General features: G+C 47.1%; 1 protein-coding gene across 3 annotated transcripts in view; it reads left to right on the plus strand.

The window, feature by feature from the left end:
* RANBP10 (RAN binding protein 10) overlaps positions 1–22,911 on the plus strand; it is a 67,039-nt gene that overhangs the window by 620 nt on the left and 43,508 nt on the right. For 2 of the 3 annotated variants that reach the window (XM_027119543.1, XM_027119542.1), the window contains exons 2-3: positions 195–454; positions 1,238–1,349. In XM_027119543.1, coding sequence (XP_026975344.1) covers positions 220–454; positions 1,238–1,349 — 347 coding nt within the window. In that variant the 5' untranslated portion in view covers positions 195–219. Of the gene's footprint in view, positions 1–194; positions 455–1,237; positions 1,350–22,911 lie in introns of those variants that run through there. The other variant, XM_027119544.1, reaches the window with a different exon arrangement.

Here is a 22,911-nt window from a genome sequence, read left to right on the forward strand (position 1 = left end):
AGATCCTTACGAGCCCAAGCTGGTCCGCCCCTGGAGAGCTCTGCATTGTGGGAAATGGAGTCCAAAATGTGGCGAGGCATAGTGGTGTCGAAGGAGAGGTGCCAGACTGGGACTCGGTTTCCCTGCGGCCCAGGTTGGCTCGCTGGCCATTGGCTGAAAGAGGCGGATCTGGTCCCGCTTTTCCCCGCCCCCAGTGACACAATAGCAGCTCCCTCCAAGATGGCGGCGGCGACGGCGGAGCTGGGAGCTGGGAACCTGCAGGTTGGAGACTCCTCCGGCGGGGGCACTGGATGCGGGCTGCCGTCCCCAGGGGAGCAGGAACTGAGCCGGCGCCTGCAGCGCCTGTATCCCGCGGTCAACCAGCACGAGACGCCGCTGCCGCGTTCCTGGAGCCCCAAGGACAAGTACAACTACATCGGCCTCTCCCAGGGCAACCTTCGCGTCCACTACAAAGGTATTGGCCTGTTTGGTCGCAGGGGGAGAAGGCCAGAGCGTCTGCGGGGTGGGTGTGCTGCCCAGCCCGTGCTCCATCACGTCCCTTACCCAGCTCGAGTGCTCCGGCTTGGGCCTTAGTTCCTGCGGGGTGTCTAGGGTGGTGGGGCTGACCAGGCCAAGGATTGACTGCCTAGTCTGCTCTGCCCTGAGACATCTGATGTCAGGAGAACCGCAGCAGGTGTCCAAACCCAGTGCTGGGCTGGACATTCTTCTCAGGGCCTTCCTGCTTGTTTTGGGGTACCTCCGACTCGAGCTAGGCCCTTCACCACTGCTTAGTTTCATAAGTGTCTGAAGAAAGGGGTGGTCACATCCCCTCCATTAGCCAGAGGCCCATGAGCTTGCTCACCTGCCAGACATCCCAGACAAGGCCTAGGGTTCTGCGCTAAAGTTGTGGGGGCGTCTTCCAGGGCTGCCTCTTCCTCCCCTAGTCTTCCAAGTGGGCTGCCTGTATCTTGGAGAGTCTGCCAGCAGCACTAGGGAATCTCTCACATATGCACCCACATTGCATGTACCCTCCTGTGGTTTGAATGGCAGTGTCTCAGGCAGAGCTGCTATTCTCAGGAGGAGGTGAGCCAAAGGTGGGAGGTTTATGTGTTTGCTCAGTTGTTTTCTAATTATTCCTTGGACTATGCAAGGGCTTCCTCTGGCCATGGAGGGGTGAAGTTGCCATGGAGCAGAGAAGAATGAGGCTTCCATTTGCATTTCCTTCTGCTGAAATTTCTTCCTTGCCCTCTTCTATTAGGTCATGGCAAAAATCACAAAGATGCAGCCTCAGTGCGTGCCACCCACCCCATACCTGCTGCCTGTGGCATTTATTACTTTGAGGTGAAGATTGTCAGCAAAGGAAGAGATGGGTAAGCCCCTCCTGACCACATTCTTTCCCCCAACACTGAACTGTTCCCTGTGGTCAGAGTTTGAGGTCTCCTGGTTGACACCTGTGACTGGTGTGAGCTGCTGAGCTGCATTGGTCTGGGCTGCAAAGGGTTGAATAGCGGATACCTCTGTTACCTGGCTGTGGGCATGGCCTGGTCTAAGCAGCAGCTTTTGATGACAAATAGGTACATTTTATAGAGGAGGGGCTTCTCTTTAGTGATAGTGTAATGAGATACATCAACAGGTCAGGGAAACAAATAACAAGTTTACATTAACAAATCAGCGTCCAGAATGGAGTTCCCCCACTGTTGTGTGGTGTTTGTGACTTCCCTCCTTTCACACTCTTGGCTGTATTCAAGGTTCCTTTTTATCGCATTTAGTCATGGTAGAGGCCCTTGTAGACTTCAAAGGGATAGTGGAGTCTTTGCAGCATTCATCAAAGCTGTGGCAGCCACTGGTCTGTCATCTTAGGGTAAACAGCATGCACATGGTCAGAATCAGATGAGCTTGCTACTCATAAACCTGTTTTTCAGTCCAGGGACTTGAACACCAGTTGGATCAGCTTTAGGAAGGTCCTCATTAAAGTCAGCATTAGGGAGGCTCCCTATTTTAGGGTGATCCAAGCAGATACAGGAAATCAGAGGGGAGATTTTTTCATTTTTCTTCCTTTTCTTCTCCTAGTCTCCCTTTTTTTCTGGCTGTTGTCACAAAGCAGGTGTTTAAGTTATGAAATAACATAATTTTAGCTGCTTTGGAAAGGTTTTCCTCATCAGACCTTAGGTCTGGTGTGGGTAGTTTGTGAACCCCACCAGCGACCTTCCTTCCAACCCTGATGTGTGTTCTTGAGCATTCAGAATACTTCCTCTCTCCTAGGGACTGTTCCTCTTGTGGTACATGCAAAATGCCTGGCCAAGGGGCTCTGCTGGGGGCAATACTGCTGGAATTGGAGCTTTGCCTGCTTCTTCAGTGAAGTTGTAACATCTGTGCCGGGCAGGGCTCTGTGGTTGTGGGTAGGTCATGGGGCTTTGATCTCCTTGTCTGTACTCTGGGGAGCTAGGCCAGCATCTAAGCTACCTGTAATCCCAGAATTCTATGATTCTGAAATTCTGATTGTGGCAAGCTATTGCATCTTTTACTTTTATCCCCATATAGAGCATTTACCGGTAGGAAGTTTATATTATTGGAGGGCTTTAAATCTTCTATTTTCCCTTTCCACCATCTGATAAAAGCGCATGTATTTAATGTGTTTGAACTAGTGTGAATGAGAACAGCCTCTTAAAACAAAACAAACACTGCAAAAATAGTTACAGTATAGACTGAAATGTTGGTGCTGCAGTCTCATATTGCCAAAGAAATGGAGGGGCATTTCCTAAACTTGTAGGGAAGAAAATGGATTACTTTCTCCAGAGTCCTTAATCGTAGATAACAGCGAGCTAATAAAAGACAAGAACAGTTTTTGAGAAGGTCTCTACATTTCAGTTTAAATGTGGAGACCTGGGTTCCTTCACCTGGCTTTTAACATTTCAGTTATAAGTGGATCTTGCTGGAAAAGGCCCTGTATCTTGTTAGATTGCCTTACTATAGGTATTGCCTGCAAATCCAAAGAAAGTTGAGCATCTTTTCCCAACTTTCCCAGCATTTTTACATGAGGTAAATATAGCTGTTAAGCTGACCTGGAAATCTCAGTTTTAGAAAGGTCCCAGGTCATGTATGCTTGTGGTGGCCTGCTTCAGTTGGCCACTGTCAGAGGAAAGGTGTGTGAATGTCACCTATGGCCTCTTTATGTAATCCCTGAAAGCCTTCCCATGTGGCTAAGATATAGCCAGATGGACCAGGTGTGGTTTTCAGGAGGCCAAGGGCAGTTCCAGGGCAGACAGTGATCAGCTTGTTTCCTGTTTCCCGTCAGTGTTGAAGGTGTTTGGTCCATGACCCAGGTGTTAACCAGTTATGTAGCTTTCCTGTATTATTTAGTTCCGTCCTCATGGCATCTCTGGAAAGTGGCTGGAGCAGATGATGATGTACCTGTTTTGTGGGTGAGCCCTGAGCCCCTGGGATGTTTGGTGACCTGCCCTGGCTGTGGGGCTTAGGGTGCAGTGGAGTAGCCTAACTTGTCAGATGCCCTCACCTGATCCCAGACACGTGTGTCCACGCTGCTGCTGCCTTTCCCTTTTGCATTCCTTCCCTGGGTAGAGTGAGGGAATGTCCAGTTGGATTCTTAGGGGATCACAGTGTTCTTAGGGGACAGAGCTGAAAGGTGCTTAGTGCTGAGTGGGCCCAGACTGACTTACGTGCTCTGCACTGGGCTTGACTGACTTACCATCCCATTGAATCTGTAAACTTGTTTTTCTGTAGATTTGAGTACAGGCTTCCTTTGTAAAAGGTGTTTATGAACCCAGTTGTCAGTGTCATTGTTTTCCCTAAAGGCCTTTGTTCTGACGATGTCTTTTGTAGCAGAACACACTAAGCTTGTCTAATTAGAAAGGTTTCATTTCAAGGGTTATACTGATTCATACCTTCTGTGTGCCAGGTGCATGCTAGGTACAGGGAGAACAACAGTAAAGCCTGCACAGGCCAGCCTTATCCTCAGAGAGCCTCTGGCCTATTCTGTAGCGAGTCCACTGAAAGGCTCTCTACAAGAGGAGGCAGAGCCTGGGTATGGTTTTGAGGGATGAGTAGGAGTTTCTCAGCAGGTGAGGCCTGTTGGGCCTAAAATGAGCCTGGTTGGTAACTGGCTTGACACCTGGGTGCTGGGCTTTCTGGGCACTCCTCAAATATAAGGGAGAGCTGGAGAAGGAGGGGTTATGTTTGAGCTAAGAGCAAGGCTTAGACTGATGGGCTTCAGCTGCATTTGCCGAGTCACCAGAGCTGGGAACCCCAGGAGCAGATCTGGTGGGGTGAGGAGACATCAGAGCCCTGCCACTGGTGCCAGGAGATAAGGGCATCTGGGTTGATCTTGTTAGGAAGCCAAGGAGGCCCTGAAACTGAGGGTCCCTGGGGAAATGACATGCTCAGGCAGAGTTCATGGACCTTTGGGTGTCTCCAGCTCTTAGTGATGACACATGGAGGGTGTGGCTGACTAGGCTGACAGATGCTCCAGTGTGACCCTCAAAATAGACTGTAACATCATCCCAGCAGCACCGGCGGTGGTGGCCTCCTGACATGTGATGAGTGGCTCTACCCAAGAACAGCAAGCCTGGGCTAGAGCACTGGATGGAGCTGCAGGGGTGGGATGCAGGCGCTCTCCTCTCCTCTGCATCTGGTGCTCAGGCCCAGGCCCTGTGGCCCTTTGGCCACAGCCAGCCTGCCTTTCCTTTCACTTGCAGCCAGCTTCCTTTGGCCAGGCAGTAATGTGCTCATCCATTAATTCTCCACACGACAGCGAGGCACCCATTGTTTTGTCCCAGGCCCAGACCTGGGCCCCAGGAGCACAGGCCTGAGGCCTATCTAGAGAGGAGGCAGATAGGCCTGTGCACATGACCTCACAGGCTGGTGTAGGAAAAGCCCATCCATGGTGTGTGCTGTACCCAAGGGTGGCCCAGAGGTTGGACTTCCTCCTGTACCTGAGAGTCTGGGGAAAGCTTCATATAAGAGGTGATGATGCTGAATCTGGAAGGGTAGGTTGGAGGGTTCCAGATGGACAAAGTGAGAAGCGACGCTCTAGACGAAAGGAACAGTGCATCAAAGACGTGGAAGACAGAGCATGAGTTAGGCAGGGGCCAGGTCAGAAATACCTTATGTGCTTTGTCCAGAGAGCTTGGGCTTATCCTGAGGGCAGTAGTGATATACGAGGACTTTGGATCTGCCTGCACTTTTGTTATTTATTTATTTATTTACTTGGCTGCTTGGGGTCTCAGTTGGGGCATGCGGGATTAGTTGTGGCGTGTGAGATCCAGTTCCCTGACCAGGGATCGAACCCAGGCCCCCTGCTTTGGGAGCACGGAGTCTCAACCACTGGACCACCAGGGAAGTCCCCTTCCTGCACTTTTGAGAATGGATAGGGGAGAAGAAACTCTGCTGGTTTGGTTCAGCCAGGCCCCTCTGGCTGAGATTCCTGTCCAGTGCAGGCCAGTGGCTTTATTTTTATTTTATTTTTAAGAATTATTTATTTATTTATTCATTCATTCATTGGCTGCATTGGGTCTTCGTTGCTGCATGTGGACTTTCTCTAGTTGCGGTGAGCAGGGGCTACTCTTTGTTGTCTCTTGTTGCAGAGCACGGGCTCTAGGCGCGTGGGCTTCAGTAGTTGTGGCTCGCGAGCTCTAGAGCGCAGGCTCAGTAGTTGTGGCACACGGGCTTCGTTGCTCCGCGGCATGTGGGATCTTCCCGGACCAGGGCTCGAACCCGTGTCCTCTTCATTGGCAGGCGGATTCTTAGCCACTGTGCCACCATGGAAGCCCTGGGCCAATGACTTTAGGTCCTTGACTCTGGGCATGGCTTTCCTATAGCAGTTGTCTCTTCTCTCTCTTGGTTGGCCTTTCTCCTATATGGTGGGATGCATAGGCAGGATGTTGAAGACTGGTAGCCAGAGTGGCTTCTCGGAGGTGAAAGGCCTCTGTGTGTGGCTGGTATTCTTTGGTACTCTGGTTTTGTTAAGTCCCATTTGAAAGACAACATTGTCCATGATTTTTCATGGAGACTCAGAGATCCACTCACCCAGTTAAGATCTTACCTGCCATGTTTCTGGTTTGCAGAGCTACTTGAGCACAGGCCCTCCAGTCTAGAGACAGCTTGTGGCTGGCCTCTCACCCTGGGAACCCCACTCCAGTCTCTGTGCATTGTACAGTGCTGTTGAGAAATTTGGTGCTCATCTGTGGACCTGGAGAAGGCCTGTCCTGCCAGCTCTGAGAAGTAGGTGCTGTCTTTGCCCAAGGCAGGTACAAACAGTGATCATGCCCTGTTCTCACCGACATCCCCCCAGTGCTCATGGCCTCAGGAGCAGATGCTGAGCTTTGGGCTGCATCTCTCCCTAGTAACACATTGCACTGTTTCTGGAGATGTGGTGTATTGGGGCTCTGGAGCAGCTTGGAGTGTTGTATTGCTTACCTATATTGGGGGTTAAAGCCCAGGTCTAGTTGGGTGGGTGTACTGAGGTGCAGCTCTGGCCTAGAGTGAGAGGACTGGAGTCCACATAGCATCCTCTTTTCTGGTAAGATCTGTTCCTGCCCTGAGCACATCTGGGCTTCCCTGAGACCTCCCTGCCCACTGTATGTCACCACCCAGGCTCCAACTTCGAGGTGAGAGTGAGGAGTATGGCTTCTTTCTTCATAAATGGGGACTTCCTTGGTCAAGAATCAGCCTCTAGAGAAATTCCTAAAATTCACTTCACGCCTACCCCTCCACCACCCCACCCCCATTATTTTTTGTTCTCGGGAATGTTTGGTCTTTTCTTTTCTTTTTGGGGGCCACACCGTGCAGCTTGCGGAATCTTAGTTCCCTGACCAGAGATCAAACCCGGCCCCCTGCAGTGGAAGCGCAGAGTCCTAACCACCGGACCACCAGGGAATTCCCTGGTCTTTTCCCTAGATGAGTCACCAGGTAAGGGAGATTCCCTGTTAGAGGGGGAGCAGGGAGCTCATCAGAGTGGAGCACAGGAGGCTGGTCTCAGCAGCTCTGCATGGCAGGCACTGTGTGCCATCCTATTCTGGGACCATTGGGAGGGAATCAAGGGCCCAGAGTGGGTGGTCAGAGGTTAGAAGGAAGGGACTGATCACTAGGAGAGGGGTGGATAACACCGTGTCAGAATGTGCAAGGATGTTCCTCTGCCTCCCTAGAAATTTTGTTTAAAATCCACATAAAATGTCTTTCTAGCTCTAGGATCCTTGGTGTTCTGTTGTAATTGAATTGTGAGGTTGTGACTCTTGCTAGAAATGAGACAAGGGGACTTGGTGCTGGAACAGGGCCCAGCCCCCTGCCATGAAGGGGCCAGTGAAAGATGCTCTGGACTGTGTAGGGAAGCGGGGGAGGGGTAAGTCTTAGCATTCCTTGTACACTCTCTTCCTCTCCTACCTCTTGGACCTTAGAGATGGCCTGGGATTCAGGGAAGTTTAGGTTATGGATGACAAGTGTCAAGGCTCAAATAACCCCATTGTCCACTCAGCTTGCATGGCAAATGTTACGGATTGATAGTGGCATTCGTTCTTGTCCAGACAGAGCCCCAGATGTTTTCCCACTGCACAAGGCACCAGGCAGCTGCTATCTTTTGGTCAGAGTTGCATCATGAGACAAAACCTACTTACTGGTCCTCAGGGCAGAGACAATTTAAGATGAGAAGAGGTGGAGAGAGGAGAAGGGCAGTTGTGCCCAGATGGTCCAAGGGTTCAGCTTGTCTCTTCTAGAGGACATTGCCGAGGCAGAGCTGAACCAAGAGGAAAGAAGTAGAGGGGATGGTTTGCTGAGCAGAACTGGTTATAACCTGGTCTACAAAACCATGTGTCTGAAATTGGCATGGGCTATTTTATAGAATGCTCTCTTTTAATATCAACTGTTGTGCGAGGAGTTTATTGGTAGTTACATTTGCCTTGCTTTTTTTTTTTTTTTAATAAATTTATTTTTTTATTTTTAGCTGTGTTGGGTCTTCGTTTCTGTGCGAGGGCTTTCTCTAGTTGCTGCGAGCGGGGGCCACTCTTCATTGCGGTGCACGGGCCTCTCACTATCGTGGCCTCTCTTGTTGCAGAGCACAGGCTCCGGATGCGCAGGCTCAGCAGCCATGGCTCGCGGGCCCAGCCGCTCCGTGGCATGTGGGATCTTCCCAGACCAGGGCTCGAACCCGTGTCCCCTGCAATGGCAGGCAGATTCTCAACCACTGCGCCACCAGGGAAGCCCAGCCTTGCCTTTTTTTTTTTAACCAAAATGTATTTTTATTTTACCTATAATTTTCTTTTAAACTGTAAAGGAATACATTCGCTCTTGTAACACCTGACATGGTGTACATTTTAAAAATATCAATAGATAGCAGAAGGGACAGAGAGATGCAGGTTTAAACAAATCCAGGTTTTTGCCATTATGTATGTTATATCATTTGAGACTAGTATAGAAAACAGAAACGATTCCAGATATTTTAAGTAGGAAGGGGTTTATTACATGGAATTTGATGCTTTCAAAATCATTAGGGCTTAGTTTCCATGTAATGGTAGGTTACTTGAATAAGACCCCGTGCTGAGAATAATGAAAGATGCTAAGTTACAAACCAGCAAACTCAAGGCCAGTTTCTGGATGAACACCTGTAACTAGAGAACACCTGTAACTAATTAAGGGTAATATCTGAGTACCTAAGAGCATTTGCTGTGTCCACACTGAGCTCTGCTCCAGCTTTATAATTACACAGGGCCAGAGAGGTTAGGGTCCAAAGCTTACGGGATGTGGGGTCTGGTGGGAACCCTCTCACATTCAGGTGGGGTGCCAGTTGGTTATACCCTCTAGTTAAGGGCAGTGTCTTTGGTTTTGGAATGTGGTAAGCTCTGGAAATTTTCAAGGCTTGGTACCTGAGTTTCCCAGGAGATTCTTTAGGGAAGGAGCCAGAATGCAGGGTTGTGAATAACCTGCCTAGGGCCACCCGTGGGGGCTGTTCCTCCCCTTCCTGTCTTGTGGACTCTCTGGGTGTTTTGATGGTGCTGGTGGTAGTGTATGCATGAGTGTCTCCAGACACACATTCAGAACCACCTTCCTCTCTGCAAGCATATCCTGTCTCATGGTCCCTTTGCCTTCAGGCTTGCTCTTTCTTGGATGGTACCGGGTTGGGTCCGTTCATCTAATACCCTTCCTCTCAGTGGGGGGGCCTGCACAGAATTGGACTCAGTGCGTGACTGGGTGGCTTCCTGGTAGAGGGGCAGGGTTGGGGTGCGGCTGCTAGAGGAGCAGCTTGTACACAGTAGCTGGTGTCATGAAGGACTGTGGCTTTACGCAGGCCCGTCAGACCAGGAAGTAAAATCCCCAGCATCAAATATTAGCCCTCGTTTCAGACCTAAATGTCAGTTGGTGTTTCTCCTGAAATGTCTCGCAGGGACCGTTTTGTAACCACGACCTCAGAGATCCCCTCTGTTGTGGAGGCTGTTGATTTCTTATCTGGGGCAGGTTCTGACAGAGACAAGATTGCCAGCCTTGCGAGCTGCGGCTTACGTGTTAGATGTTAAGAGGAAACTGTCCGATGAGATTCCAGTAGCTCCTTGGGGGGTCTGAGGCAGGGGACGGGGCAGTGGTGACTGGCCCTTTGACCTGAGAGGCTTGACGGCAGAGCTTACCTTCCTGCAGCCCCCGAGAGCCATCTCAGCCCTGAGGCTGAGGAGCTTGTCTCTACTCTCCTCTTTGTCACTTCCTACCAGAGCTCTGTGGGCCTGGAGACATTCAATTGATGGAACTTAAATTAAAAATGTTCAGGCAATTCCCTGGTGGTCCAGTGGTTAGGACTTGGCACTTTCACTGCCAGGGCCCTAGTTGGATCCCTGGTTGGGGAACTAAGATCCCGCAAGCCTTGTGGCACAGCCAAAAAAAAAAAAGTTCAGGTCCCATAATCATTGGCAACATTTGTTAAAAGTGTCTATGGGCTTGCCAGTCCATAAAATCCACCTTCTCTCTAAGGAGAAATGGATGAAAAGTAAAAAGAGTTAGTTCTGTGTTCTTCACTTTTGTCATCTGCTGTGTGCTTATGGTGAGGGACTTCTTTCTTCTGGCCCTGACCTGAGGTCAGGATACTCCGATGCTTTCCACTGAGCTCTGCCAAGCCCTACTTGTCTTGTCCGGAAAAGCCAGATGAGGCTAATGCTGGCCTGCAGGGCCATAGGGGTGTTTTTGGTGACACTGTGTGTGTGTGTGTGTGTGTGTGTGTGTGTGTGTGTATGGTAAAATAAATATAAAACGTACCATTTTAGCCATTTATAAAAAATAAATTTATTTATTTTTGGCTGCGTTGGATCTCTGTTGCTGTGTGCGGGCTTTCTCTAGTTGTGGTGAGCGGGGGCTACTCTTCGTTGCGGTGCGCAGGCTTCTAATTGCGGTGGCTTCTCTTGCTGCGGAGCACGGGCTCTAGGCGCGAGGGCTTCAGTAGTTGTGGCACGTGGGCTTAGTTGCTCTGTGGCACGTGGGATCTTCCTGGACCAGGGATTGAACCCGTGTCCCCTGCACTGGCAGGCAGATTCTTAACCACTGCGCCGCCAGGGAAGGTGACCATCTTTTCAGTTCTTTTGAGTGTACACTTAAAAATTGCTTGATTAGCATTCCATGGCGGTCCAGTGGTTGGGGCTCTGTGCTTCCACTGCAGGGGGCCCGGGTTAGATCCCTGTTCAGGGAACTAGGATCCAGAAGCCCCGTGGTATGACCAAAAAAAAAAAGAATTGCTTGATTGTTCCACGTTTAACTTTTTGAGGAATCACCAAACGATTTTCCAAAGCAGCTATACAATTTTATATCCCCACCAGCAATGTGTGACGTTTCTAATTTCTCTACATCCTCACCAACAACTTATTTCCTTTTTTCTTCCTCCCTCCCTTCCTCATCCTAGGTGTGAATTAGTATCTCATTTTGGTTTTGGTTTGCAGTTCCTAATGACTAGTAACGTTGAGCATCTTTTCATGTATTTATTGGCCATTTTTATATCTTCTTTGGCGATACAAATGTCTATTCAAGTCCTTTGGCTATTTTATAATTGAGTTGTTTGTCTTTTTTTTGTTGACTTGTAGGAATTCTATATATATTTTGAATAGTAGATCCTTATAGGATATATGAATTGGAAATATGTTCTCCCATTCTCTAGGTTGTCTTTTCACTTTTTTTTTTTTTTTTTTTTGCCTCGCTGGGCAGCTTGTGGATTCTCAGTTCCCTGACCAGGGATCAAACCCGTGCCCCCTGCGGTGGGACTGTGGAGTCCTAACCACTGTACCACCAGGGAATTCCCTCTTTTCACTTTCTTGATAATGACCTTTGATGCATAAAAGTTTTAATTTTGATGAAGTCCAGCTCATCTATTTTTTTCTTTTGGTGCTCATGCTTTTGGTATCATATCTAGGAATCCATGGCCTAAACCAAGGTCATGAATCTTTTCCCCTATGTTATCTTCTAAGAGTTTTATGGTTTTAGCTCTTGTATTATGATCATTGATCCGTTTTGAGTTAATTTTTATATAAGGTATGAAGTAGAAATCCAGTTGTCCCAGCACCAATTGTTGAAGAGACTATTCTTTCCCCATTGAATGGACTTAGCATCCTTGTTGAAAGTAATTCAGCTGTATAAATTTATTTCTGGACTTTTACTTCTATTCTAATAGTCTATATGTCTACCTATGCCAGTACCACACTGTTTTGATTACTGTAGTTTTATAGTAAGTTTTGAAATTGGGAAGTATGAATCCTTTAACTTTGTTCTTTCTTCAAGATTGTTTTAGCTACTTGGGATCCCTTGCAAGTCCATATGGATTTTGAGGACTGACTTTTCCATTTCTACAAAAAAGACTGTTGGAATTTTTGTAGGGATTGTGTTGAATCTGTAAATCAATTTAGAGTATATTAACAATACTCTCCATCTTAATAATATTAAGCTTTCCAGTCCATGAACATGGGATGTCTTTCCATTTATTTTTGTCTTCTTTAATTTCTTTTAGCAATGTTTTATAATTTTTTGTATACAAACCTTTTATCTTCTTGGTTAAATTTATTCCTAAGGGTTTTTCTTGTTTGTTTCTTTGTTTGTTTTGATGCTGTTGTAAATGGAATTGTTTTCTTAATTTTCTCCTTCGATTGTTCAGTGTTAGTATATTGAAACTGCTTCTTGTGTGTTGATTTTGCATCCTGCGACTTTGCTATTTATTAGGTCTAGTAAGCTTTCTGTGTATTGTTTGGGACTTTCTATATATAGGATTATCTAGATATAGGATCATGTCATCTGCAAATAGAGATAGTTTTACTTATTCCTTTCCAATTTTTATGCTTTTTATTTCTTTTTCTTGTCTAATCGGTCTGAGTAGAACTTCCAGTACAGTGTTGAATAGCAGTGGTGAAAGGTGGACATCCTTGTATTGTTCCTCATCTTAGGGTAAAAGCTTTCAGTCTTTCACCATTGGGTATGTTGGCTGTGAGTTTTTCGTAAATGCCCTTTATCATGTTGAGGAAGTTCCCTTTTGTTCCTAGTTTTCTGAGTGTTTTTATCATGAAGGGATGCTGGATTTTTCAAAAGCTTTTTCTGTCAATTGAGATGATCGTGTGGTTTTCTTTTTCCTTCTTTCTGTTAATGTGGTTTATTATATTGATTGATTTTATTTTTTTCCTTTGGCTGCATTGGGTCTTCATTGCTGTGTGTGGGCTTTCTCTAGTTGCGGTGAGCGGGGGCTACTCTTCGTTGCGGTACGTGGGCTTCTCATTACAGTGGCTTCTCTTGTCGCGTAGCACGGGCTGTAGGCACGCAGGCTTCAGTAGTTGCAGCACGTGGGCTCAGTAGTTGTGGCACGCGGGCCCTAGAGCACACTGGCTTCAGTAGTTGTGACGCATGGGCTCAGTAGTTGCGATGCGTGGGCTCTAGGGCACGCGGGCTTCAATAGTTGTGGCTTGCGGCCCCTAGAGCACAGGCTCAGTAGTTGTGGCGCATGGGCTTAAGTTGTTCCGCAGCACGTGGGATCTTCTTGGACCAGGGCTCGAACCCACGTCCCCTGCATTGGCAGGCGGATTCTTTTTTTTTTTTTTTTTGCAGTACGCGGGCCTCTCACCAATGTGGCCTCTCCCGCCACGGAGCACAGGCTCCGGACGCGCAGGCTCAGTGGCCATGGCTCACGGGCCCAGCCGCTCCGCGGCATGTGGGATCTTCCCAGACCGGGGCACGAACCTGTGTCCCCTGCATCGGCAGGCGGACTCTCAACCACTGCGCCACCAGGGAAGCCCCAGGCGGATTCTTAACCACTGAGCCACCAGGGAAGTGCCTTGATTGATTTTCTTATGTTAAATTGCCCTTGATTTCCTGGCATAAATCTCACTTGGTCATGATATTAATCCTTTTAATGACGTTGAATTTGGTTTGCTATAGTTTTGTTGAGGATTTGTGCATCTCTCTTCAGAAGGTATACTGATCTATAATTTCCTTTTCTTTTGATGTCTTCTTGATGGCTTTTTGATTGCTTTTCCAGGGTCTGCCCCATCTTGGTCTTGGAACTGGGTACAACACATTTGCAACAGTACCCAGACATTATTCTGCCAAGAACCGAAGTCTCTAGGCCAGAGCTGGGAAGGTGCTTAGGAGCCCATTTAGTCCAGCCTCTCTTCTTCTGATAGGGAACCTGAGATGTGGGGTGAAATCAAAGACCCACAGTCCTGAGTTAGGCTGCAGTGTCTGAGACCAGGCTTCAGAGTCTGGGATGTTGTCTCTGGAGCCTTGCCGCAAAGTGTCCCTGTCACTTTAAAACTCTTCAGGGGCTTCTCTTCAGGAGGCAGGAAGGGAATGTCAGACTTGTTGCCAAAGAGGGTCCTTGCGTGGAGCACTCCAAGTTATCTCTGAGGACCAGGTGGGGGATTACAGCAAAGGGGTGGTCTCCTCCCTCCAGGCCTTGCTGTACATCTTCGAAGGGTGTGAGAGTCCAGAGGCCTGCTTTCTAAGGTCCTGTCCTCTGTCTACCCCCAGGCCTGCCTGGGTCATGGAAGACTCTCCAGTCAGTTAGAGCTGTGCTGAGGCTGTGTCACTTCAGCGGGGTCTCCTGAGGGTCTCCTCTGGGTTATGCTTGGGATGCACCAGGAGCCCCACCTCCTCTACTGAGCATGGATTTTGACCATTTCTTGCTGTTTCTGAAGGTGTGCTCTTCTGATGCAGATTCAGCCCTCCTGTCAAGGCTCAGGGAAGTGAGTATACTGAGGAGCTGACCATGAAGCCCAGGTCCCTCATTGCGTCTCTCTGGCATTGAAATGTTGCCCTGGGACAATCCAGGGAGAGTCTGATGGGTGAGAGCCAGCAACCTCTTCAGTATGCAGCCATCAGCTGGCTCTTGAAAATGATTTTTCTATGATTATCAAAGTAATTTATGTTAATTGTAGAAGATCTGGAAAACTAAAGAGAAAAAGGAAGAATCTAAGCTGACTGGAACATGCTCGCAACTCTCTGCATGACTGCAGTGGTTTCAGCGGACTGTTGCTTTTGTGGGAGAGTCAGCAGAGGCGGATGGAGGGCAGCACGGACCCCAGAAACGACCAGTCCATTCTCAAGGCTGGTCATTTTCCAGGGCCCTGGTTTGGACCTGCTGCCTCAGGGTGGACCTGGCTGTGTGGTCAGCTGAGGGCCACTGCTGCTGCTGCTGCTCTTCTCTCCTGCTCTCTGGGAGATCCTGACCCAGCCCTCTTCTCTCTGGAGCCTGACAGAGAGGCGGAGTCACTCTTCTAGCCCATGTTGTGGTTTTTGCGGTGAAGAGTAGAGACTGAGAAGGTAGAGGCCGACTCATGGCCTCTCTGCCATGAGAGCTCGTCTGTTGTCCCTCTACACTTACTGGCTGTTTCACCTCTCTGACAAACGCTATTTTCTATTTTGCTACCATGTTAGAAGAAAGGAGTAAATCAGATGGGTTTACCTTACTTTCAGTCATTTTATGGGGTAAATAACTGTTCCCCCAAGCTTCTCAGATACATCCTGCTACTTGAAAAGAAAGCCCTAGTGGAGATGTGAAGTGTGGGGAACTAAGCTCTGTCTGTGCCTGTCACCAGCTTGGGGAGTGAGAGCCCTTGTTGCGTCCCTCCCAGGAGACCGTGGCAGCCTGTGTCTATTAGTGTTCCTAGCATTGCCTGACCCATTACCAAGAAGGAAGCAAATGCTCACCTTCTTTCTCCTTGGCAGTCCCATGTAAACAGGCATTTGTTTTTAGATGTCCCAAGATCCAGGCCTTCAAGGATGGCCTACTTTCCTTTACCAGATTCCAATACTAGAAGAGCCACCAGTGCATGAACTAGAAGACAGTGGGGTTGTCCACTCCTTTCAGTGGCTGCCCTGAGGGCTCTCTGGATTCATGGCGATAGCTGAGGAAGCAGACTCTGACAGGCCAAGTGATGTGCCCTTGGGCACATGGTGAAGAGGTGATTTGAATCTGGGTTTGTCCGATATATTTGCTCTGATACAGGTATGTTTCCTGTTCAGCTGTTTGTGCACAGTGTAAAGGCTTGGAGCAGAGCTGGAGCAAGGCTGCTACTGACAGGCACTTAGGCTCCAAACTTTCCAAGTACGTCTCAGAATTGCCCTTTCTTTGGTGACTGGTTGTGTTGGGATGTGTCCTGGGCAGCTCCTCCCCCACCCAGTAAGTTCACCGTATTCTAAAGAACACTTGGCTCTCTCCACATCTTGCCATCCCACTATTTCTTTCCTTGTCCAGCCTTGTCATCTTCCACTGGGATGATTTTGGTAGCCTCTAGTTTTGCTTCTTCAATCCATTTTTCAAATATCAGATGTTTGATCAGTTGCGCCCTTTCTTAAACCCTTTCTGCAGCTTCCCAATGACCTCCCATGAAGTTCAAACTCCTTAAGCTAGTATGCAGGCTGTGTGTGAATAGCTTGTTTCCGGCTCCAGCTTTGGCTCTTTTTAGGTCTACCCAAGCTGTGACCCAGCCACACTGAACTCTTCTCACTTCCTTGACCACGGGGCTGCTTTCTTGCCTCTACGCCTCAGCACATTCTGTTGCTTCTGCGTGGAGCAAGCTCCTTTTTTTTTCCCCTCATCTCCTTTACTAGGTCTTGGCTCAGCCTTCGCTTCCTCTGGGAACCCCCCACTCATTGCACCCTGATTCTCTGGCCCACCCCTGACTTGGCACTGGAAACTGTTCCAGGGCAGGGAATCCACCCTCGTGTCCCCAGCGCAGTACTAGGCACAGAGGATCTTTGTGGAATGGGTGACTACAGAGGCCTCTATGAAGAGACATTTATCACACCTGTTTTTACAACTTTAGCAAGGACCCAACAGCAGCAAACAACCCATTCATTTTCAAGTGCCACCAGAGATCAACGGAGGGGAGGCAGCATCAGGGTGACTTCTTAACGTCATTCTTCCTGCTTCTTAGATCCAAAGGTGAAGATACTTGGGTTTGGGTTTTTTTTTATTGTTTTGTCTCATTCATGGCAGCCTATCGGAGAGCTGCGACCACATCAGTCCAGGACCTGGCAAGGCACTACACATGTTACTCATTGGTGATTTTTCTTTTTAATAAATTTATTTATTTATGTATTTATTTTTGGCTGTGTTGGGTCTTCATTGCTGTGGGCGGACTTTCTCTAGTTGCGGCGAGTGGGGGCTCTTCTTCATTGCGGTGGCTTCTCTTGCTGTGGAGCACAGGCTCTAGGCACGTGGGCTTCAGTAGTTGTGGCTCACAGACTCCAGAGCGCAGGCTCAGTAGTTGTGGAGCATAGGCTTAGTTGCTCCGCAGCATGTGGGATCTTCCCGGACCAGGGCTCAAACCCATGTCCTCTGCATTGGCAGGCGGATTCTTAACCACTGCGCCACCAGGAAAGTCCCCTCATTGGTGATTGAGAGGAAACCTCAGGTCTTACCTAGATTTTTTGTGAGTGGATGGAGAAGTGAACTTCCCTTGTGCCTGTTATGTCACTAGGTCTGTTGTTGTAAGTCATTTAATTTCACAGTGCTGAAGTCCAATGTCAGCAAGAGGGGAGAATAGTACTGGGGATGTTGTGGCTGAGTTCAGAGCTCACTTACCTGTCATATAGCTCTGTCATGACCTCATACCACCTAGAAGCTGAGGTTCCCATTGAAATGTGGCTGGGAGAGAGCCTGTGACTTTGGTGATAAAATTCTTTGCCAACCTGTGAATGGATGAACCCTAGGCGTTTGTTGAATGTCCATTATTTGCCCAGCACTGCACTTGAGTCTTGCTTTTCCTCTGAGGGCTGGAGGCTCCAGCCCATAGCCCCGGCATCCTGAGGTGGGCAGCAGACGCAGCATCTGTTCTCCCCACTGTGGCACGAGACGTAGGGTTGGAGCCTGCAGACTTAGGCTCCATCTATTGTGCTTGTTTGTTTGGGTTGAGGGATTGATGTTTGGGAGATATCAGAACCAAATAAACTCATATTCACATGCTGGGTTTTTGGCCAGAGATGACACCTTGGAAAAGGCAGGTAAAGGTATTATCTCCCTGGACCCTAAATGACCAAGCTTGAAGAGAGGAAAAGACTTTATGTAATAACAAATGTTATAATTGGTGGTAGTGGGCTTGAACCTTTTTTTTTTTAAACAGTTGTTCTGATATGTGTTCATTTATTTTATTGTGGTAAAATATAAATACATAACATAAAATTTACCATTTTAATAATTCTTAAGTGTACAGTTCAGTGGCCTTAAGTACATTAACATTGTTGTACAACCATCACCATCATCTGTTTCCAGAACTTTTTCCATCTTGCCAAACTGAAACTCTGTACCCATTAAACAATAACTCCCTATTCTCCCCTCCCCCTAGACCCTGGCAACCACCATTCTTTGTTTTTATGAATTTTATTTCATTTAGCATAGTGTCCTCAAGGTTCATCCCTGTTGTAGCATTTGTCCGAATTTTTTTCCTTTTTACGGCTGTATAATATTCCATTGTGTGTATATACCATATTCTGTTTATCCACTCATCAATAGAAACTTTCTACCCGTTAAAAAACAAAAATTCAACTGGTGAATTTGAAGATTTAATTGGCTTTATTCAACGGTTCATGAATTGGGCAACATCACATTTAGCAAGTAGAGAGATACTCCTTCCAAGGGGTTGTACAAAATGAAAGGTTTTTATCTGGCAGAAGGAGGGTGGGGCAAGAAAGTTATTAGCAAAAGAAAAGAAAGGATTGTTTTAGGCAGGATATCTTTTGCAGGAAGGGAATGGTGGGGTTTTATCATGCAGATTACCTCAGTAGTGCTAATCAGGAAATTTCAGATTGATTGTTTAAAGGTCACATTCCTGAGAGAGGTTCAAAGTGCAATTAATTTTTTTTAAAATTAATTAATCTATTTATTTTTGGCTGTGTTGGGTCATCGTTGCTGTGTGCGGGCTTTCTCTAGTTGCAGTGAGTGGGGGCTGCTCTTTGTTGCAGTGCATGGGCTTCTCATTGTCCTGGCTTCTCTTGTTGCGGAGCACGGGCTCTAGGTGCACAGGCTTCAGTAGTTGTGGCTCACAGGCTTAGTTGCTACGCGGCATGTGGGAATCTTCCCAGACCAGGGCTCCAACCCATGTCCCCTGCGTTGGCAGGCAGATTCTTAACCACTGCGCCACCAGGGAAACCCTAATTTTTTTTTTAAATTGGGGTATAGTTGATGTGCAGTGAAGTCTTGGTTTGCTGTCCTAGGGGCAGATAACTCCATTTTGGTCTTGTTATTTCATTTTAATACACCTTTGGCTGATTGTGAATAAAGCCACTATGAATCTGGGTGTACAGATACCTGTTAGAATTCTGCTTTCAATTCTTTTGGGTATATGCCCAGAAGTGGAATTGTTGGATCTTATGGTAATTCTGTGTTTGAATTGCCATATAATTAACTGCCATACTGTTTTCCACAGTGGCTGCACCATTAATACACATGGGTTTCAGTTTCTCTACATCCTCACTAATACTTGTTATTTTCTGGTTTTTTGATAATAACCATACTAAAGGGTGTGAAATGGTATCTCATTGTGGTTTTGATGTGTATTTCCTAACAATTAGTGATGCTGAGCATCTTTTCATGTGCTGATTGGCCATGTGTATCTCTTGTTTATTCAAGTCCGTTGCCCATTTTAATAGAGTTGCTTGTTTTTTTGTTGTTGATTGTAAGAGTTCTTTGTATATCCTGGATATTAAACCCTTATCAGGTATATGATTTGCAAATATTTTTCCCATTTCTTTGGTTGCTTTTCACTGTGTTGACAGTCCTTTGATGCACAAAAGTTAGATGTAGTCCAATTTATTTTTTCTTTTGTTTCCTGTGCTTTGGGTGTCCAAAGAATCCAGGAAATCATTGCCAATTCCAATGTCATAAAGCTTTTCTCCTCTGTTTTCTTCAAAGAGTTTTATAGTTTTAGGTTTTACATTTAGGTCTTTGATCCATTCTGAGTTAATTTTGCATATGGTGTATGGTAAGGGTCTCCAACTTCCTTCTATTTTTGTTGTTTTTTTTAATAAATTTATTTTATTTATTTTTGGTTGCGTTGGGTCTTCGTTGCTGTGCGAGGGCTTTCTCTAGTTGTGGCGAACAGGGGCTACTCTTCGTTGCGGTGCACGGGCTTCTCATTGTGGTGGTTTCTCTTGTTGTGGAGCATGGGCTCTAGGTGCACAGGGTTCAGTAGTTGTGGCCCGTGGGCTCTAGAGCGCAGGGTTAGTAGTTGTGGTGCATGGGCTTAGTTGCTGTGTGGCATGTGGGATCTTCCCGGACTAGGGATCGAACCTGTGTCCCCTGCATTGGCAGGAGGATTCTTAACCACTGCGCCACCAGGGAAGCCCCAACGTCATTCTTTTTTTTTTTTTTTTTTTTATGGTATGCGGGCCTCTCACTATTGCGGCCTCTCCCGCTGCGGAGCACAAGCTCCGGACGCGCAGGCTCAGCGGCCATGGCTCGCGGGCCCAGCCGCTCCGCGACATGCGGGATCATTCCAGACCGGGGCACGAACCCGTGTCCCCTGCATCGGCAGGCGGACTGTCAACCACTGCGCCACCAGGGAAGCTCCCAACTTCATTCTTTTGCATGTGGATATCCAGTTGTCCCAGCACCAGTTGTATATCTATTTGGATATCCACATGTCCCATTTGTTGAAAAGACTATCACTTTCCCATCGAATCGTCTTGGCATCTTTATTGAAATCAGTTGACCACATATAGGAGAGTTTATTTCTGGGTTCTTAATTTAATTTTATTTATTTATTTATTTTGGCTGCATTAGGTCTTCGTTGCTGTGCGCGGGCTTTCTCTAGTTGGGGCATTCAGGGCCTACTCTTCATTTTGGTGCACAGGCTTCTCATTATGGTGGCTTCTCTTGTTGCAGAACATAGGCTCTAGGCGCCCGGGCTTCAGTAGTTGTGATGCGTGGGCTCAGTAGTTGTGGAGTATGGGCTTAGTTGCTTGCGGCATGTGGGATCTTCCTGGACCAGGGATCGAACCTGTGTCCCCTGAATTGGCAGGCGATTCTTAACTACTACACCACCAGGGAAGTCCCCAACTTTTCTTTTCCCAAATGGATGGCATTGATTTTGTATATTGCTTTGGGTAGTATTGACATCTTAACAATATTGTCTTCCAGTCCGTGAACACAGATGTCTTTCCATTTATTTGTTTCTTTTTACTTATTTATTTAAATATTTTATTTATTTATTTGGCTGTGCTGGGTCTTATTTGCAGCATGTGGGATCTAGTTTCCTGACCAAGGACCGAACCCGGGCCCCCTGCATTGGGAGTGTGGAGTCTTAGCCACTGGACCAACAGGGAAGTCCCTGTGTCTTTTTTAAAATTTATTTATTTATAAAATTTAATTTATTTATTTATTGGCTGTGCTGCATGGCTTGCTGGTTCTTAGTTCCCTGACCAGGGATCAAACCCCGGGCCCCAACAGTGAAAGCCCTGAGTCCTAACCACTGGATTGCCAGGGAATTTCCTATTTCTGTCTTCTAAAATTTCAGCAACATTTTAGTTTTTAGTGTACAAGCTTTTTGCCTTCTTGGTAAAGTTAATTCCTAAGTATTTTATTTTTTTTGATACTATTGTAAACGGAATTATTTTCTTGATTTCTTTTTTCCTTTGTTCAGTGTTTATGTTGAAACACAACTGCTTTTTGTGTGTTGATTTTGTATCCTGTGACTTTGCTGAATTTGTTTGTTAGTACTAACAGTTTTTTGTGGAATATAGGATTCCTACATATAGGATCATGTCATCTGTGAACAGAGATAGTTTTACCTATTCCTTTCCAATTTGGATACCTTTTATTTATTTTTCTTGTCTACTTGCTTTGGCTAGAACTTCTAATACTCTGTTGAATAGAAGTGGTGAAAGCAGGCATCTTTGTCCTGTTCCTGATCTTAGAGGAAAAGTTCTCATTCTTTCACCATTGGATATGATGTTAGCTGTGGGTTTCTCATATAAGGCCTTCCTTTTATTATGTTGAGATAGTTTCCTTTTATGCCTAGTTTGTTGAGTGTTTTTGAGAAGTAATTTAATATACCGTACAATTCACTCACAGTGTACAATTCACTGTTTTTTTAGTATATTCACAGTGTCCTTATAGTTTTTTTTTCTGCTCTTTGCTGATCTTAGACTGGTTGGTTAAGTTTTTAAGTGTATGAAGACTTGCTGGAAGGCTGCATCTTTTTGTAATTTTAGAACATTATACTTTTGGAAAAGACTTAATATCATCCAATGTTTGAAAAATTGGGACTCATTCCCTTTGAACACTGACTTAGCTTGACCTCATATGAACATGCAACTTAGGCTTCTGTGGGGCTGCTCCCTGTGTCATTGACACTCACGGGGGCATGACATCCAAGTGTGGGTATTGGTCTCCTCTGTGTGCGCTACCCTTAGCTTATCTACTCAGATTCTCAAGTTGACCCTGGGGTTTGAACAGAGGCTCCCAGGCCATCCACTGGTAAACACTGTCCCACCTGTGGGGCAGAGTCTGCAGGGAGGTGTTGAGGGCTAACTGCTGGAGGTGGAAGAGGCTTCCCCTATACAGAGACATAAGCAACTTGTGTTTGAGTGCATGTGCCTTAGTAGTTCCCTGTTCCCATGGGAAGTTGTGGAACCAGAGCTCTGTTGCTGGTGGCCAAGCATACTCTTCCTGGATGACCCTTGACCTCCCCTATTTGCAGTAGCCTTAAGCAGTTGGGGGTCACCCAGGAAGCACATGTGCTTCAAACATAAGCCCTCATCTTAGTGTCAGGAAACCTGTATGCCAGGGATGGGATCACATGTGATGTTGGGCAGAGGCCAGGCCCCTCTAAACAGGGCAGGATAAGTGGCCTGGCATCCAAGTCAGGAAAACTCCTGGCTATGTTGCATTTGCATATGTTGATTGATGACTGCAGGGGCAGTTGGGGTAATTTGCTGCTTGGTCAGCTGTGGTGCAAAGGGAATGGAGACCAACTTTTGGCAGCATCTTCCACGTAAAGTAAGGAAGCTGATTATTTGGGCTGCTGTTTTTCTGGGCAAATGTGCAGGTTTTAGTCTAATGGGAATCCTGCCAGCAGGCTTACACAGCTTCTGCTCCTGATGGTCCTTGAAGGTCCCCTCCTGGCAGGAGGTAGCAGGCAGTTTGAGAGTCTTTTGAACCATGGGAGTCATTCTTTGAAGTGCTGTTCCTTTCCCTTTTCTCCTTTCCCTTCCCTCCCCTTTCCCCTAACCCCTGCAGGCCAGTTATTCAGCTGCTGCCCTGTGTTGATGCTGTCGTTTCCTGGGTCCTGCCCAGCAAGATGGGGGGTAGCTGGTTTCAGGGGAAAATGGGTAGGTCAGAGCCTTCCTCCCTGCTCTCCAACACCCAGTGGTGCAGCTGGCCAGAGAAGGGCAAAGGGGCATTTGCTGCAGGTGGAAGTCTCGCAGCTTCAGGAGCACCACGTTGTGGGGACTCTGGTAGTGTTAGGAAACAGGTACATA

The sequence above is a fragment of the Aethalodelphis obliquidens genome, unplaced genomic scaffold, assembly GCF_003676395.1.
Source record: "Aethalodelphis obliquidens isolate GAN/ISIS:26980383/991018 unplaced genomic scaffold, ASM367639v1 scaffold20, whole genome shotgun sequence".
In the NCBI taxonomy this organism is placed as follows: domain Eukaryota; kingdom Metazoa; phylum Chordata; class Mammalia; order Artiodactyla; family Delphinidae; genus Aethalodelphis; species Aethalodelphis obliquidens.